We start from the raw sequence: 17,300 nt of genomic DNA, 5'->3' as shown, positions 1-17,300 counted from the left end.
AGTTTTATATGTAAGAGATTTGGATTATAAGATGTTACAGTAATGAGTGCACCGTCCTCGCCGAGTAATTTAAGCTCCGTGACGCTAGTTGGTTCAACGGAATCAGGATCCGGATCTGGATCCGGATCAGATCCAAGTCCTCAAGAGGGAGGTACTTATTCACGTCGTATCTCGGAAATTGATACTCCTGTGACGGAAGAAAATGCAAAAGGTATAAATTAAAAAAAAAGTCTGCTTAAAAAATATCTCACGAAAAATATTTCGCAAAACAACTTTTTGATGAAATATGAACCAATTATAATCTAATCATATCACTTGTTTTTCTAAATTAATCTATGTACACATTTGCAAAACAAATTATAGAAGTGCAATTTACTTATGACGACATACCGTCATCGTTGCAATCAGCCGAGTCTACCAAGGCGGATACGCCAAAAACACCGAAAACGCCGAAAACGCCGAGGACGCCAGAAACGCCAAAAACGCCGAGAACGTCGAAAACACCGGACACGCCGAAAACACCGAAAACACCGGACGTGCCGAATACGCCAAAAACACCGGACACACCGAGAACACCGAAAACGCCGAAAACACCGAAAACACCTATATCTCCGTTACGAAAGGAAATTAAAGAATATAAAGAAGAAGCAACTACATCGTCGAACGATGACGAGAGTGTGATGTCTCCTAAACAGCAGAATCAGCAGCAACAATACTCGGAACAGCATAGAGCATCGGTCGCTTCCGCTCCAGCATCCACTGCAAGGAGCGGTTCGGTCTCCACCATAACTGGCGTATGTATGACTAACAAGATCTAAAAATTTCTTCGAAAAGTTATTAAATTAATGCAATCAAAGAAAAAAAAGAAGTTTCTTTTCCTAACAACACATTCAAAGATTTTCAAAATCTACACGTTACGGTTTGAATGTTTACGAATTGTCAAAACGTATGAGAATTTATATAATAATCGGAACTGTTTGTGCACGGCAACGAGTGTCTTTAATTTTGCAATGGATTTGCAGAATTATTGGTCAAACAGGCGATCGATGCATGACGACATTTCCTCACAGCAGAGCAACTTTCAACATGACGCTCAGGTGTCCAGTAAGGCTGGTGTGGTGATAACGAGCTTTCGGCAGAGTCATCGAAGGTTCGCTCTAATATTATTATTATTATTACCGTACCTGCATTTTATCGTGCCTCTAAAATTTTCAAAGACGTTCGTATCGATAAAAATTATCTCTATTTCGTTCTTGCTGAATGTTGAGTACCGTAAATGGCAATTTCTGTCTTCTAACGCATGAGAGCTTCTTCTCGATATCATGTTTTATTTATCAGAATTATAATTAAAATCATTCTTGAAGGGAGAAATTTTAGAGATAATGTCTTATAGAGCATTTAGTATTTTCTAATAGTTTAGTTCATAAGATAGTAAATAATTTAGAGTTAACATAATTCCTCCACTCTGCAAAAATTTATTTTTTTTAAAACCCGATATAATGCAAAAATTTTTGATCACATTTCAATTGTATTCGTTCATTCTTTCGAAGAATTGTAAATATATTGTAAATATATTAAATTATATCTGTTTTATTAAAACCGTTTTATAAATAATATAACTTGTTTTGATGCAATATATGCTTTTTGACTAAATTTGTACATATTTATGTATCTTTATTTTTCTTTAAGTAACGAAATACTAATAATTATAATGCAAGAAGTTTCACCCGATTGGAAATTTTTACTTCATTTTGCCCGAATAAATTATATTTTTATCGCCGTCTTCAAGCTCAAACCAAAGTGAGAAAACCCTTAGATCAAGAAGATACTCCCGCTGCTGTTTCTACTCAACTGTATTTCATGTATTGTTTTGTGTCATTCATAGCATTGGACCTGAACCTATCTGGTAAGTGGATTCATTTTGAAAAGCATCATTATCAACTTGTTACATGTAGCATGGCTACGATCCTTCTGCTTGTGGTATCGTTAAGAAACTTTAAGTGTCTGTCTTATGTTATTACTCTGCGTCTTGTCGAAACTTGGCTATCGATTTCGAAAAATTAATTCTAATATATTCCCAAAGACACATTGCTTTTTCCCCGCGCCATTTATTCGTTCACACACCCAATTCAATTCACCCAATCTTTTTTTTTTTTCCTCGTTTAGAGAATGCACCATAGCGAACGAGTGAACAAACCAAACGAAATAGAAATAGTTTTTACCCGATAGCCGCCTTCTGTCACTTGACATGCGTGCTTATAGTGCTGGATATTTCAAAACACGATTGAAACCGGCAATAATTCTGGTGAATTTTCTGGTGAATCGGATTTTTATATTTTACTAATAAATTTGTCTTTATTTATTCGTGACATTAGAGAGATGACAGTCGGAACGGATGCATTGTTTTGTATCTACAACATTATATTTTAATTCGCCGAAAGTATGCCAGTTACAATCCATATTCCAAATATGTACTTTGTAGCGGCACAATAGTAAAAACTAAAGCAAATAAAAAGTAACTACACTGCTGACTTGTCGATATCTCAAAACATCTTTTGCAAAATCAGGATGCACATTAGACTCTATTCGTTTAAATCATTCACGATGCTCATTACATAACAATAATCTACTATTGTTAAAGAGGAAAGAAAAAAATTTTTTTTAAAAAATAATAATAATCATCGAACTACTTTCTCCTGTGCAGCTTCTTCGGCACAGTAGCATGTTTTGCAAATGCGAGTTGCATCGCGAATGACCTGACTGACAAATCAAAACAACATAAATTCGCCTAATGCAACGTAGAGCAACAGACGCGTAGATCATCAAGATGAAACAAAAGACTCGATCAATAAGACTCTGATTTGTATTCTTGAATATGATTATGATATTCATTAATAACGTGCATTAATATTCGTCGATACTGAAATTAATTTCCGAATTCAGGAGCAGCACGTCCACGGCGGCGACCGCATTTGCTATCGCGACTTCCGCCTCGAGCAATCCACCGGACAAAGGACCCCCTACCGCAAACGATGGGAATAATCGTGGTCGGGATAAGAATAGACGCAAGGAATCGGTAATGTCGACCGCCGCGACAATGAGGGTGTTAAATGTCCTGAGGCACTGGGTATCCAAACACGCTCAAGACTTCGAGATGGATCAGAACTTGAAGACTATGACGATCGAGTTCTTGGAGGATATCAATTACAGCCCCAATCTATTACCGGCCGAACACAAGGCGGCCACACAACTTTTGAGATTAATTACCAAGGAAGAAACTGAGAGCAACAAAGTTGACCTGAAGAAACTGCTGACTCCGCCAGCAGTAAGTAAATGAGATAATCTATTCATCCGATATTATCTGATAAAAGTGATAGAGTATAAGGCGTAACAACAAAAAATTATCTGTTCTACGTTATTACATTTAGAAAAAAAAAAAAAAAATGCCAGGCATTCGTGGATTTTTAAACACGCGTGAATTTAATTAGATATACCTAGAGAAAAAGATCGTACTAGCAACTAGAAATTTGTATATAAATAGCGCCTTAACTATGTATAAGTTGTAATAAGAACAATTAGTAAATTATATGAACCAAGAATATATAATAATATTAATATATGTAATATCACTTGTAGTAAATTGTTGTAGATAAACTAATGTATTGTATACTATTGTATACTATTGTATACTATTATTGTCAGTATGTATTTTTTAAACTTTCAAATGACATTATGCTTACTTCACAATAATATTTGTCTAAACTGGAAAAATGTAATGCCATATTCTATTTGTATAAAGTCTATATAACTGTAATGTAATTATTAGTTGAGTCGCTATTTCACTATCAATTAATAATTCACATATATCGCTACTGTGATTATATTTTTATTCAATACTACTTTCATTTTTATTACTTTGAGAAACTAATTGCAGGTATTAAAATTTCGTAATTATAGTCATAAATATAGTTGTCAGAACTATTTTGTTTTCTCTCAGTATGTGATTCGCAATATGTGATTCGAGTTTGAAGTTCAGCTGGATTAATGTTCGACAATGAATTATCCTTACAGATTCCAAGTAAGGAGAGTATTGAGACGTTGTCTGCGCTCGAGATCGCGGAACAGATGACATATCTGGATCATCATATATTTGTTTCTATTGCCAGCGAGTAAGTAACTGCTGAATCGTACTGCTGCTGTTGTTTGAATACATAGAGGAATTTATTTCACAGAGAGTTTCTTGGACAAGCATGGATGAAAACGGACAAGGCGACCCGCGCGCCCCACATTCTTCTCATGACGAAGAGATTTAATGAGGTTTCGCAGTTGGTTGTTTCCGAGATTATTCGTCGCTCGAACATGTCGGCCAGAGTCGCGGCTATCGAAAAGTGGGCAGCCGTCGCCGATATCAATAGGGTTTTGCATAATTACAATGGCGTACTACAAATTTGCGCGGCGTTCACAAACAGCAGCGTGTACAGATTGAAGAAAACTTGGGACAAGGTTTCGAAAACGGTAAGCTGAAACTTTTTGAAATTAATAATAATTTGCAAGTACAATTTGTAACTTCGATGATTTTAATAATGAATTTATATAATCAGTAAATGCTGCCGACAGCAAAAATCAATTTTTGCAACTCTTTGTCGTGTAACAAAACATTATATTACTGACAAATGGGATTATGTTGCAATTATCATTAATTTTCAGACAAAGCAGACGATAGAGAGACTACAGCACATCGTCTCATCCGATGGGCGCTTTAGAAATTTGCGAGATGCCTTGCACCGATGCGATCCACCCTGCATCCCTTATCTAGGTCTTTATCTCACTGATCTCTCGTTCATCGAAGAGGGTACTCCGAACGTCACCGAGGGTCTTTTGAATTTTTCGAAAATGCGAATGGTGAGCGATATTTTTTTCAAATTATTCATTAATTATTAAGATTATTAAAAATTATTATTAGATATTAAGATTAATATTCATTAAGATTAATATTTTACACTTTTTTTTATATTTTTTCTATTTCATAATCTATTTCATGTAAATTAAGAGAACATAGAATGATTAATCTAACTCAATGATATTGTTATTTCATTATTTTATGATACTATTTATTATTCATATTAGTGAACAAATTTACAATAGGACATTGTGCCTTTTCAGATTTCTCACGTGATTCGTGAGATACGTCATTTTCAACAAACCCCTTATAAGATCGAGTTAGTCACCAAGGTAACCAACTACCTGCTGGACACGTCGCTCCTGCTGAATGAAAAGGATCTGTACCGTATGTCCTTGGAGCTCGAGCCCAGAACGTCCAGGTTGAGTAGCTCTGCTTTAATTGATCTACCCCCTTCGGTCAGCAACGTGTCTACAAAATAAATTTATTTTGTCCCGAGATATCGTAAAGCGACACAACTCTATCGTCATTTCATAATAAAGGAGAAAGGGAAATTTAAATTCGAAGGGAAATTTAAATTCGAAGGGTTTGTCACGACCGGCCGATCGTTTGCGAATACGACTCGTCGTGTTATCAGCCCCGTTCATTGCTGCCCATCTTCGCTTATAACGTAACGTCCGTTAACTTCTGTTGTCATTTTCGTTTTACTTACTATCTGTGCAAGAGTTAAATAAATAAGCTCGACAATGATCTCATTTTTGCACGGAATTGATCTCTGATTTACGGAAAGAAATTTATCATTGTTATTTATTAATTGTTTATCAATAGATATAACCATTGCAGAAAACAAATAGCAAAATTGAGTTTTTTTTATATATTAGAACTGCTATCTTTTAATCATTTATGCCCTGTTACTACCATATTGTGAGATAAGAAATGTCCTGTTTTAATCGTAATCCATTGCATTGGAGAGAGCTGACAAAAAGATTGTACATTTTAGCAAAAATTAATTTAATAGTAATACGAGTGTAGATGCCGGAAAATTAAATATATGGTTATAAAATCTGTTGAAGATAAGAAAAGAAAGTTAATTAATAATAAATGCAGAAAAACTTTTTCTAACAATATGATTATGCTTAGTCTCTTCATGTCGTTTACAAACTAATAATCTTATTCAGAAATGTGGTCAGTTTTATCTGTCCAATAAATGGTACAGAATTTCCTAAATTTTTTACAAACTGAAGGTTGTCATTAACATCGATTGAATGATTCGGTGAAGACAAGAGTTACTCACTGATTTTAGTTTAGCCCAATCGTGTTTAGCTCAATCGAGCCAGTATTATTATACAAGATATATAAGCAGTTCAAATGAATATGTTTAAGAGAATCGATGAGTGGAAGGACTAGAAATTGAATTCTGACAATCAATAGCATAAAGATATCGCTGTTTTCCGTTTATTCTAATCATTGCTATGAGTATTAAAGCAAACAAACTCGCTTGTCAAATAGCCGAAAATCAGCTCAATTTTCAAGTATTCTTTGCCAAAATTTCACACGGATACTTTAACTATATATTATAATATTTCATTTTCGTTAAAGAGTCTGCTTTATCAAACTTTTCGATAACTAAATTATAGTTTTCAATTCCGTTACGGATATTAAAATAATAATTTATACAAATCTAAAGTAAATCTGAAATTACATACGCATGTACAAATTTTGTTTGTTTGCCAAGCGAGGTATATAAATCTTATACAAAGGGTATATACATATCAACTATATTAATATAATTCCAGATCAATGTCTCTCTTGTCCGCCTCTATATTTGTATTCAACATTTATATCTATAGTAACACATGACCAGGTAGTTTGAAATCAGGATTCCGTTGACGCGCATTATAAATAAAAAAAAAAAAAAAAGAGGCGGGATCTCTTGAGCGAAATTTATATATACATGTATTATATATATATATATATATATACATTTATCTATTTTTAACTTTGCGTTTATTAAAAGAATTTCGGATGCATTTCTGCACCTGCAAATTTAATGTTCCCGCCGTGCAAAGCGATCTTTTTTAGCTCAAATGTAAAAAAAAAAAACCCATGTGCGGACCGCGCGTTTCTAATCAAATGTATACGAGAAAAGAAATTTTTCTCGAAATCTCGCCTTTCGAAAAGGCGACGAAGCAGACCGCGCTCGTATTTGTATTCTTGACAAGTGAAAATAGTGCCACTTAAGGCCGTGCCACCGTAAATCGATATTAGAATGAAACGCATGTAGGCATTCCGATCAACCAGGGTTTACTCTCAAACACACTCAGAAAATAGTACGACACCGGCGTTTTATCTTCGTTAAAATGATAAAAAAAAACTTGAATATTTATATCCTCTTTTCGCAAATGTCTGCGAACCTCGAAGACTACGTGCGACCAACTAATTGTAAATAAATCGAGCTCGTTATTCTTATCGAATTATAGCTATCGTTAAAAGTCGATTCGACTATAATCTCCGAGTGATCCGCAAATCATGTGTGCATCTTATGCCTCTGAAAAGTACCGTTTATGGTTTGCTCGCTGTCTTGATATTTCAACACGCGATACTATTGTATCATAGACGTAGTTGTTTCATAGACATGTAGAACATGGAAAAGAAGGAGTGTATTTCTCAATTTGCACGATTGATTGATCCTTAAGAATTCTCCGTTAAATTAAATGCAATCGAGTCAAAAGGTTCCCTTAGATTTTTGCTTTTTAGGTGTAGTTCAAAGATGGATTAACCGTGTGAATTGCGGATCGGTATTTTAATAAACACGATTAAACGCAGTAACATTAAACGCACGTTCGTTACGACCGTGACAATTATTTCAGAATATTATGTAGGTTTTTTTGATAACTACGAAGCGTCCAGTGAGAAAACAAGTACTCACCATTAAAAGTTTAAAGATACGGTAGAAAACGGAAGAAAGATGGAAGAATAGTAGAAGTATTCATGATCCATCTTTTGCGGATGATTTTATAATTAGACAGAGCATATCACTGTCACAATCCGTAATTAATGTTCTTTAGGATCCAAATATTCTTGTTCGTTCAAGCGACTATAAGTTTAAAATTTATAGTTGCTTGAACAAACACGATAATTTTCGACAGCTGATCTTATTTCATGTAAAATCTCATTTGAAGTTCTTGTTTAAAATCTTGCTTTTATTTTTAAAACAAATTAAATTATAAAATTCTTTTATAAAATTTATGATTGTAAAAATTTGTATTGTTTGTACTGTTTCGTATAATTATATATTTCAAAGTGTCTTTTCTTTTTAATTCGTATGAATTTAATTTGTATGAATTTAATTAAATTTGTTTTAAAAAAACATGTTTCTATAAAACAATCGTTTTTTCAACATGTAATATCGACAGGATGCAGCTGCGTTCAAAAGATTAAAATTTATTCAATTTCCATTTCGATTTCAACTGTGTATCATCGCTATTTTCTCTGTGATTTAAATGCCAATTCTTCTTCTTCCAACTTTTTCATTTTTTCGTCGTGAACGATCTAAATCTAACGTGGGCAACGCAAGGCCTCTTTTATTAATGCAAAATGGCCTGTCGAATGAATATTTAAAATAATTATACAATTCAGTAAATTAAAGAAACTCATTGAAAAATCAATATACATTAGTAATTTTATATTTAATTTTAATATACAGTATAAACTAATTGCGTTTTTAACGTGAGTTTTATTTTATGAATAAAATTCAACGAATATCCAATGTAAACATGTAAAATTTTAAATTCTTAAGTAATATTTTCATCTTATTAAAGAGTATCATAATTCATAAAATAGCTTCGAAAAAGTAATATAGTCGGTCATATAAACATGAAATTTGAAATTTTCAAGTAATATTTTCATCTTTCTGTTAAAGATTATCCTAATTCACGAGACAGCTTCGGAAAAGTAATATAGTCGGTCATTTTGAAAAAGTTGCCCACTTCTTATTAAAGCCTTGTGCCAATTTGCGAGAAGATCGCGCGACGAGTGAGAATCGATTACATCGACAACCTTTATGTAATTAGTCCTAATTAGCTAATATTTCTTTCTAGATTATAATCTACGACGACGTTGTGAAAAAAATTATTATTATTGAGCTAATCATGCAGACAGAACGATAGTTGACGTCGATGCAATCGATTTTAAAATATCAGAAATAAAAGGTTCGTGTAATTCGGAATTTCAACGTGTATACATAGACGGTCGTATAGCAGAGCTGTCTAAGTGTTCACGAGTTAGTTTCTTTCTTGTTCGTCCCCGTTTGTTCTCTTGCATGGAAAAAAATCACATGTCAAAGTTAGACAGCTCTGTCGTATAACATGGAAGAATATTTTCTAGAGTGTACAAAAATAGAAAATTATGATCGGCTAACGTCTCTATTCTGATAATTCTTGATCCTCCCTTAGATATAATCTGATTGGCCATTGCGTAGATAATCTTATTTCGCGAAAATATTTATATTTTATTTAAAATGAAATGTTAAAAGTCATGAGTGTTCGATAAGTATCTATGTGTTGTTATAGAGAAATTTTTATGTGATGTTATATGCGGAGATTATTTAGCCAGTTTAATTATTAAATTTTATAACTGCTGTCGTTCAATTAAGATTACTAATTGTTATTGTGCGTAGGCACAAGGAAATGTCTTTCTTACGTAAGTTTTTTCTGTCAAAGTGCCAACAAAGTTACTATCTTGGGCATCTGTTTACAATTTCGGTCGGAAACGTGAGCTTCGCTAACAAATTTCGCAATTGTCTTATTGCTGCTGCAACGAAACGAATAAGAGTAATCCTTTCCGATTTAGAAAGACTTCCGTGAGTTATTTTTGTCACATACATATTCAGATAGTATCCGTGTATGATAGGAAAGTCTCGTGAGCAAAGAAAATCAAAAAAGATCGAATATGGCCGCGTAATGGAAAATATTGTTTGTTTTCAACTCGTAGCGGATAATAGTCGATTCTGAACTTTGTTAGCTGAAAACTTAGCCACATTTTCACGATCGGAAGCATAAACCGGTGCCCTATTTCGGCGATCAAGTTCCAAGTGTACCTTCAAGCGTTCTAACTATCTCGTTCAGAAAAAAATAAAGTTGCAATCTTTATTATCGGCGCACTTTCGCACGTACTATACATTTACTCGTGTTTACTCGCGGTATACCGTGAATAATCTCACGTGAGTGCTATATATAGACATCGATATGTGTCACAAACACTTCCTTGTACATAACTCTAGTTACATATTGAACATGCGTTGCGCTAGGCAGCCATTATCGTTGTTGATAGATTTCACGAAGGGTGATGATTATATCGATCGACGCGATTATTATTAATGTCATGCCAAAATATAACATTGCATTATCGCATACATTGTGTATAAGTAAGAGAGGACCGTTTTATCATGTTCACAACCAATGGGATTTTATCAACTAAGTGGGATTTTAAAATCCCCACGTTCTTGCAATCATTATTAAAAAAAAAAAAAAAAAAAAAGAGGGACAGTACCTATTTAGCATAATTTTATCGCGTTAATGATGAGCATTGTGATTCTTCTTATGACAACCGCATTTTTAAACTATTGATAATACTATTAGGACAACAATGGCTTATCGAGTATAAGATATAGAAAAGTGGCAAGATTGGTACTCGTAATTGCTAAAAAATTCATAATTTGAATTTTCGTGCAGGTGTAAATTCATCGAATCACGAATCTTCAGTCGCTGATTTAAAAAAAAAATTAAATTCTTCTGTTTCAGAAGACCTCAGTTTCATATTACCATTTAAATCGCAAAAAAATGAAGGACTTAATTATCGTTTGAAAAAGTTGATTCGCAAGAAACATTTGATTAAAACGTGTCTGATATGCTCACATAATTGCAAAAATAATAATTGGGGACTATGTTGAAAATAATATTTTGATTACTATTAATATTTCAATCCTGCACGAAAATTTTAAGGAGAACACACGAGAAATTTTCGAGAAAGATTGTTTCAGAATTATTAATTCGATCCCAATCACAACTTTTGTATAATATAAATGTTAATCTGAATATAATATTAATCGAGTTAAAATAATGCGCAAAAGGCACCTATCGTTATTCCAATCACTTATGATCTTTCAACTTTTGTGAATGTAATTGTCGTTGGAAACTATGATATAATTATAACTAGTTGCGCGTGCTATAAAGTACCGTGTTAACCAAAGTTACCTCATTCCTTAATGCCGATGTGGCACTATAGAGATTTGTCTGTTTATTTCCTCTATTAAAATTATCTCGCGGCTACAACGTAGAATTAATCAGTCCGTCAATTGCGACAGTAGCTACAATAGTATAAACATACTTCACCGTATTTTTTAACACGATAAGATCTACTCTCCCACAAGACTAAAAAAAAAAAAAGAAGAATGAAACAATTACTTATCGGTAAATGTAAGAAGAGAGCAAGACTTGTAAAAATCGTTAAACGTTTTTCTCTATTATCACACAAATCAATGACGGAGATGCAGACGCAAAGTAAAGTGAAGTAAATTAATCCGACGAAAATCACGATCTCTTTAGATTACTATTTTCTCCTCCAAAAATGTTCCAACCTTTAACCAGAAATTAATATATATTTCTAAAATTTTCAGAAAATCACCACACATTTTCACATATAAAAGTTCTGATCGATATTCGTCGTCGTATATTATTCGCATACATACGAGCGACGTTGTGAAATTCTTTTTGGTCCATTTCCAGTTATACGGGTTAAGTGCGTACAAAAGGTTAGAGAGATTCGCGATATAGAAAGGATTTTTGAGCAGGGAAATATCGTGCACGCGCACAAGAGTAAAAAGTTTTACGCGTATTCTCCGTTCTATTTTTTTGAGTAGCACTCGAAGTAGACGCGCGAGGAACGTATTGTTGAAAGGGAACGAGTAGGACTTTAGAAATCCTCTTCAAGTTTTCGCGTATCTCTAGCCATAACTCCTTGATATCCGTGAAATTTTACTTGGCGGACTTTCACACTTTTCTTGTTAGTTCGACGAGAAGCAGATATTAGACGACAAATATAGGTTCCCCTTTTAAAAGGATATGCAACAAAATGAGACCGGAATTTCGGAAATTTGTGTTTGATCCTTTCGAACAAGAAAGAAAAAAGGATTGTAATCGCTTAGAATTTCGGAGAGATCCGAAAATTTCGAACTTTTAAAGTCTTAAGCGAAGGATGTAGAAAGATATTCAACTTCTACCTCTATTATATTAGTTTGGATATCCGTCTATATCTTCCATGGAGCCTGCTTCCTTTACTTTTCTGCGCACGACTTTGCGGATACATTTCCTATTCTCCTAATGTTAACACGACTCAAAATCTTTGTATATACAAATACTTGATTTGTTTATCACTAGCAATTACCGTTGATATATGTTCAATATATAGGTATTACTATTGTGTGACTGGTCAATATAAAGCGAGTGTACAAGAGTGGAATTGCGCGTCGACGTGTATTTGTGTAAGTGTGCAATGATGTTCCTTCGACTAAATTAAAGCGGAAAGCTAACCGATCACAAATCATCAGCTGGTTGTGAGTAAATGTTAACTAAGTATCAACCATACTAAACGCAGAGACTTAAGTGCGCGACGGTGACTGTTGAGCAACTCTGATTCTGCAGATGTATAGATTACACTTAGATAATCACAACTGTTTAAGACGAGACCTGTCTGTCCCTGATGTCTGCTTAAATATTGTACATAAATCATTCTATATTTTACGTAGTTAAAGGCGGATTATGTGTCAGGCTTTACGTGAGATGTAACGAAATTGTAAGAGAAATCATTTTGCCCAACAGCAACGATCGCCACACTCTCGATACTATTTTGACATGCAGCGTAAGTAATGTTATCACGACTGTATTATCGCTAATCTCGTTCGGACAGAATCAAAAAGTCACTCGAAGATTGAATCAAAGAAAAGAGAACTTATTATCATAAATACCGCATAAATTGGAAGCAAATTTAATTATGTCTGTGTGCGTGTATGTGTGTGTATTCACACATCCGAATATAAAGTCTCGCTATTGTCTTTGATTCAATCAGGATTTTAATGTTGTATATGTTTATAAGCTGCTAATAAACTATTATAAATAGTTGATAATTTCGTTGTTCAAAAGAAAAGGAGAGAAAAAGAGGAAGAGAAAGAAGGAGAAAGAGTAACGAGGAAGGCTAATCTTTATTCTTGAATATTATATACAGTAATCGTTAAAGCTGTCTATTGTCTATCAAATATTTTATATCTTCGATCTGTATACATTAAATAGAAAATATTCTTCTGTATATATTTCTTTTGCATTCTTTGTCAATAATCCATGCCCGTACTTAAAATCCTATCGACAACAATAAACGCGGTTACTTTAAAATAAAATTTAATAATATTAAATAATATTTTATAAAATAATTAGAACCAGAAATTATATATTTTTTAAAAAATACTTTTTCATTATTAAAAAAATATATTTAAGAAATATATTTTAATAATAAGAAAAGCTTATTATAAAAAAAAATATACTTCTGAAAAAATAATGAACAATAATAGGGTAAATGAGAATTAGCTTTGTAAACGCTGTGTGCAAATTACACTTTCAATTTTAATTCACAAACAAAGTTTATTAGTAAAAAGTTCCAAATATTTCGATTCAAATTTGAGTCATCTTCAGTGATAATAATAAAGTAAAGGTATATCTCTGTATCTAGTCGATGAACTCAACCATAAAAAGTAATGCTGTTATATCAATCATGTCTTAAAAAATACTTTTTTATTATAAAAATTATATATAATTATTATAAAAAACTATATATACTTTCTTTTTGCTGTAGTTTCCATGTTACGAATATATTAGTCAAATTAAATTTTCATACATCGCATAATTTATTCGCGTGCTGACCCATTAGCGCGACAAAATACCCCATTATTCGTTTCCCTACAGAAACACGAGTGTCTCCGCGAGTATTAGCATTGGAAACAGAAATAATGAATCTTAGATAATAACCGTCTTAATCGAGTCACGCGGCCGCACAGTGTCATACTTCATCCGGATTGCCGGCGCTTTGGAACAAATTGCTACTTTGCTTACCGAATGTGCGGCGTAATCCGGCGTGTAATTGCGGCGACTAAGTGGATAACGAACCAAGAACCGTAACACTTAATTATCACAGCTGAACACGCGATATTGCAAAGCGGACCGTACATGGGACTCTCGGCCGCCATTAAACCATAGTAAAGCCGCCGAACCGTTTCGGAAAGCGGACAGTTTCTGAACTTGCAAAGCGCGTATCTATATGCACATATTCGCGGCTCGCAATCCTAACTTCGCTGCAATCCTTCACTTTCCTTTCAGTCTACACTTGGTTTATTCTTCGCGGTAAACTATTGTATAATAATACACATTTTCCTTTGTTTTAGATTATATCCTCTGCTTCACCATTTACTTGTGAAACTGCTGTCTTTTTAAAGCTATATCTCTCTTTAATTGTCTTTAATTATCGAGCCAAACTCTTCTGTTCCCTGACTATTTCATGATCTCTATTTATTAAAAAAAAAAAAAAAAAAATCTCAAATTTCTTTCACAAATATATCGAGTTTCATCAAAAGTAAAGTGACAACTCGTGAAATATGTTGGAATATATATAAATACACACGTTGCATCTATCCGATTGTTTACAACCATCGATGTAGTTGCGTTCGTTGAGATTCGCCGGGAGAGAGTCGCACGAGAAAATTACCGCGGCGCATTAATTACCAAAGATTAATGAGAACTTCCTTGAGCGGAATGGCGAAGACGCGCCATTCCGTTCTTCGGGAACGCGCGCGCGCGCGCGCGCGCGCGTGAGCGAGTTTCGTCAATGAGATGGCCGTTTGGTTTTCCTCTTGGCACGGGAATAGCGCAGAGGTAAAACAAAACGGCATCGTCCTCGCTCACTCGCTCGTCGCATTCATGCTTGTTCGCGCGAAACCGTTTTACACTGATGGCGATGCCTTGATGCGCATCGCGGCTTTCAAAGTTATTAAAACAATCCATTTACACGCAAATACGACCGCGCGCGGTGGATACATTTTTTTTCCTTCACCTTTCTTCCTCTCTTTTATTTTTTTTTTCCTTTCTCTCTCTCTCTCTCTCTCTCTCTCTCTCTTTTTTTTTTTTTTTTCACCTACGACTTTTCTCCGAGACGTATTCTACTCCGGATCCGCAGTCGTATTCGTCCGTTCCAGCTGATTGCGATGGTAATGCTCTGCTGGCAACGCGACCGCCGACGGTTGCGAAAAGACGTATCATTTGTCTCGGGGCTGTCTTGCGGTTTCCTGAATGATGCAAGGTAGTATTATCTTTCACGCGTACGTCTCGCAACGCGAGTCCATAATTCTCGCGCAAGGATGCAGAGGGGGATGCACGGGGGATAAATATCCAATATCTATAATTACGTACAATTCGACGGCATGTAGTGTATGACATACGTTATGCGACACGTCCTAATTTTATCCTGTCCTCGAACCTAAGATATAACCAGAATATCTCATAACACATGTAGACATTTCAATCTCTTGTGAATATCGAATAAAGAAGATTGCTTGCATATTGCATAATCAAGTAGTCTATTTCGGTTATGTATATCTAGTTTGATTATCACGATTGTGGATGAAATTGTGCCGTTAACACTTGACGTAAGGTAATTCGACATAATATTTCGTGGTGTCGTTTATATTTCTCTGATGTGAGCGTAACGAAAGCTAGAGTAGAGTGATGAGACACCGACAATTGCAGCACATCGGATGAGTATTAATTTTAAGAATCACACGAAATGAAACCGAGTGTCCAAAAGAGATAAGGCTGCACTTAATTAGGCAGATGTTAGGGTTTCCACCGAAATGAGCAGACCAAATTTATGGCTCAGCCTGTGTCTTCGTCACTCATCTCTCTGCGGAATTTCCGAGAAATGTTCACTTTTCTAAAATCTCACTTTTCGCAAAACGTCTCAAATATACATATAACTTTATATTATATAATTATACGTATTAAATAAAAATATCATTCAACACTTAATTAAATTGACTAAAAAGAGAGCTGCACAGTCGATTATAATGATATTTAATGTTTTGAAATTACTATCCCAAATAACATTTAAAAATATAATCTAATTTAATAGATGTAACTCTAATTAACTATTAACTAAAATGTTATTAACTAAAATGTAAAAATATAAAAATAAATAATAAAAATATAAGAATAAAAAAATAAAGATAATATAAGAATAAAAATATAACAATATAAGAATAAATAAATAAATCTATATATAGATATATATATATACATATACGTGTTTATATATATATATATATATATATATATATATATATATATATTGCTTACATGTCAAAATAGACGAATTATTAATTTTGGGTCGACATCAATTAACGTTTGCTATCAACCGCAAAATGCTAATGACTCTCTTCATACTTTCCATACTAAATCAATCGTGGCCATTTTGTACATTGCGGTCTTCGAAACATGCATTATGATTGAATCACTGCATCATCGATGACACTGCGAGTGCTCATAAAAGAACCACGTTATATCATACAACGGCAAATCGGCATAATGCTGTTGATTACAACGAATCGGTTCAGCGGTCGTTGCTCTATTATTTATAGTCCACTTCCATCGCGATACGATTTCATCGGTAATCATCAGCGTGAGATTATCTCGTGAATATAAACCGGCTATTGTATTGTTAACAATAGCCGATGAAAGCCCGCATTTTAATGTTATGTCAATATTATACTACGGCTGCCCAGTTTTACACTAGTATCGACGAATCGTCGGCTTTTCCCAGTTTGGCAAATACACACACGCGGTTTTCGCGGATGTACGTGTGTAAAATCGTTTCTTTCGTGCATTAAATTGCACTCATCTCCCGGAAATTTAATGAAGAAAATTCCATCGTGTAATTGACAGCCAGCGCGCAATATCATTAATTTGTCCCGCGATTTTAAATATCATTAGCATTAATTAACGATTACGTGTAGCAATTCCCTTAGTTAGAATACGCAAAAGAATCTCTCCGCATCGAACGAAATTGAAAGGAAGCTTTTTCGTAGGAGGAGTTTTAGAAGAAAAGAAGAAAAAAAAAAAAAGTAGGAAAGTTTCGTGTAACATTTGCGCGTATTCAACATGGCGTTGCAAAAGCGGGAGCGGTAAATGTCGCTGGACCGCGCGTTGTCGGATAACGAGAACAAATTGGACCGTTATTAATTGCAAGCTCGGCGGCGCACGCTTTTAATTAATGCTCTTTTAATTAAGGCCATGATTATGATTCTGGT

General features: G+C 34.2%; 1 protein-coding gene across 5 annotated transcripts in view; it reads left to right on the top strand.

Annotated features, from left to right (window-relative positions):
• The window catches only part of LOC105428051 (ras-specific guanine nucleotide-releasing factor 2), a 53,895-nt gene extending 40,634 nt beyond the window's left edge, over positions 1-13,261 (top strand). For 4 of the 5 annotated variants that reach the window (XM_089083101.1, XM_089083102.1, XM_089083098.1 and 1 more), the window contains 9 exons: positions 32-211; positions 364-794; positions 1,023-1,150; positions 1,886-1,906; positions 2,944-3,325; positions 4,072-4,169; positions 4,233-4,515; positions 4,708-4,902; positions 5,164-13,261. In XM_089083101.1, the coding sequence (XP_088939227.1) occupies positions 32-211; positions 364-794; positions 1,023-1,150; positions 1,886-1,906; positions 2,944-3,325; positions 4,072-4,169; positions 4,233-4,515; positions 4,708-4,902; positions 5,164-5,382 (1,937 nt within the window). In that variant the 3' untranslated portion in view covers positions 5,383-13,261. The remainder of the gene's footprint in view (positions 1-31; positions 212-363; positions 795-1,022; positions 1,151-1,885; positions 1,907-2,943; positions 3,326-4,071; positions 4,170-4,232; positions 4,516-4,707; positions 4,903-5,163) is intronic. The other variant, XM_089083100.1, reaches the window with a different exon arrangement.
• Positions 13,262-17,300: the final 4,039 nt, after the last annotated feature.

Source organism: Pogonomyrmex barbatus, unplaced genomic scaffold (genome assembly GCF_055798465.1).
Source record: "Pogonomyrmex barbatus isolate J1 unplaced genomic scaffold, ASM5579846v1 scaffold7, whole genome shotgun sequence".
Lineage (NCBI taxonomy): Eukaryota > Metazoa > Arthropoda > Insecta > Hymenoptera > Formicidae > Pogonomyrmex > Pogonomyrmex barbatus.
The sequence above is the reverse complement of the archived record's forward strand: the minus strand, read 5'-3'. Positions and strand labels throughout refer to the sequence as shown.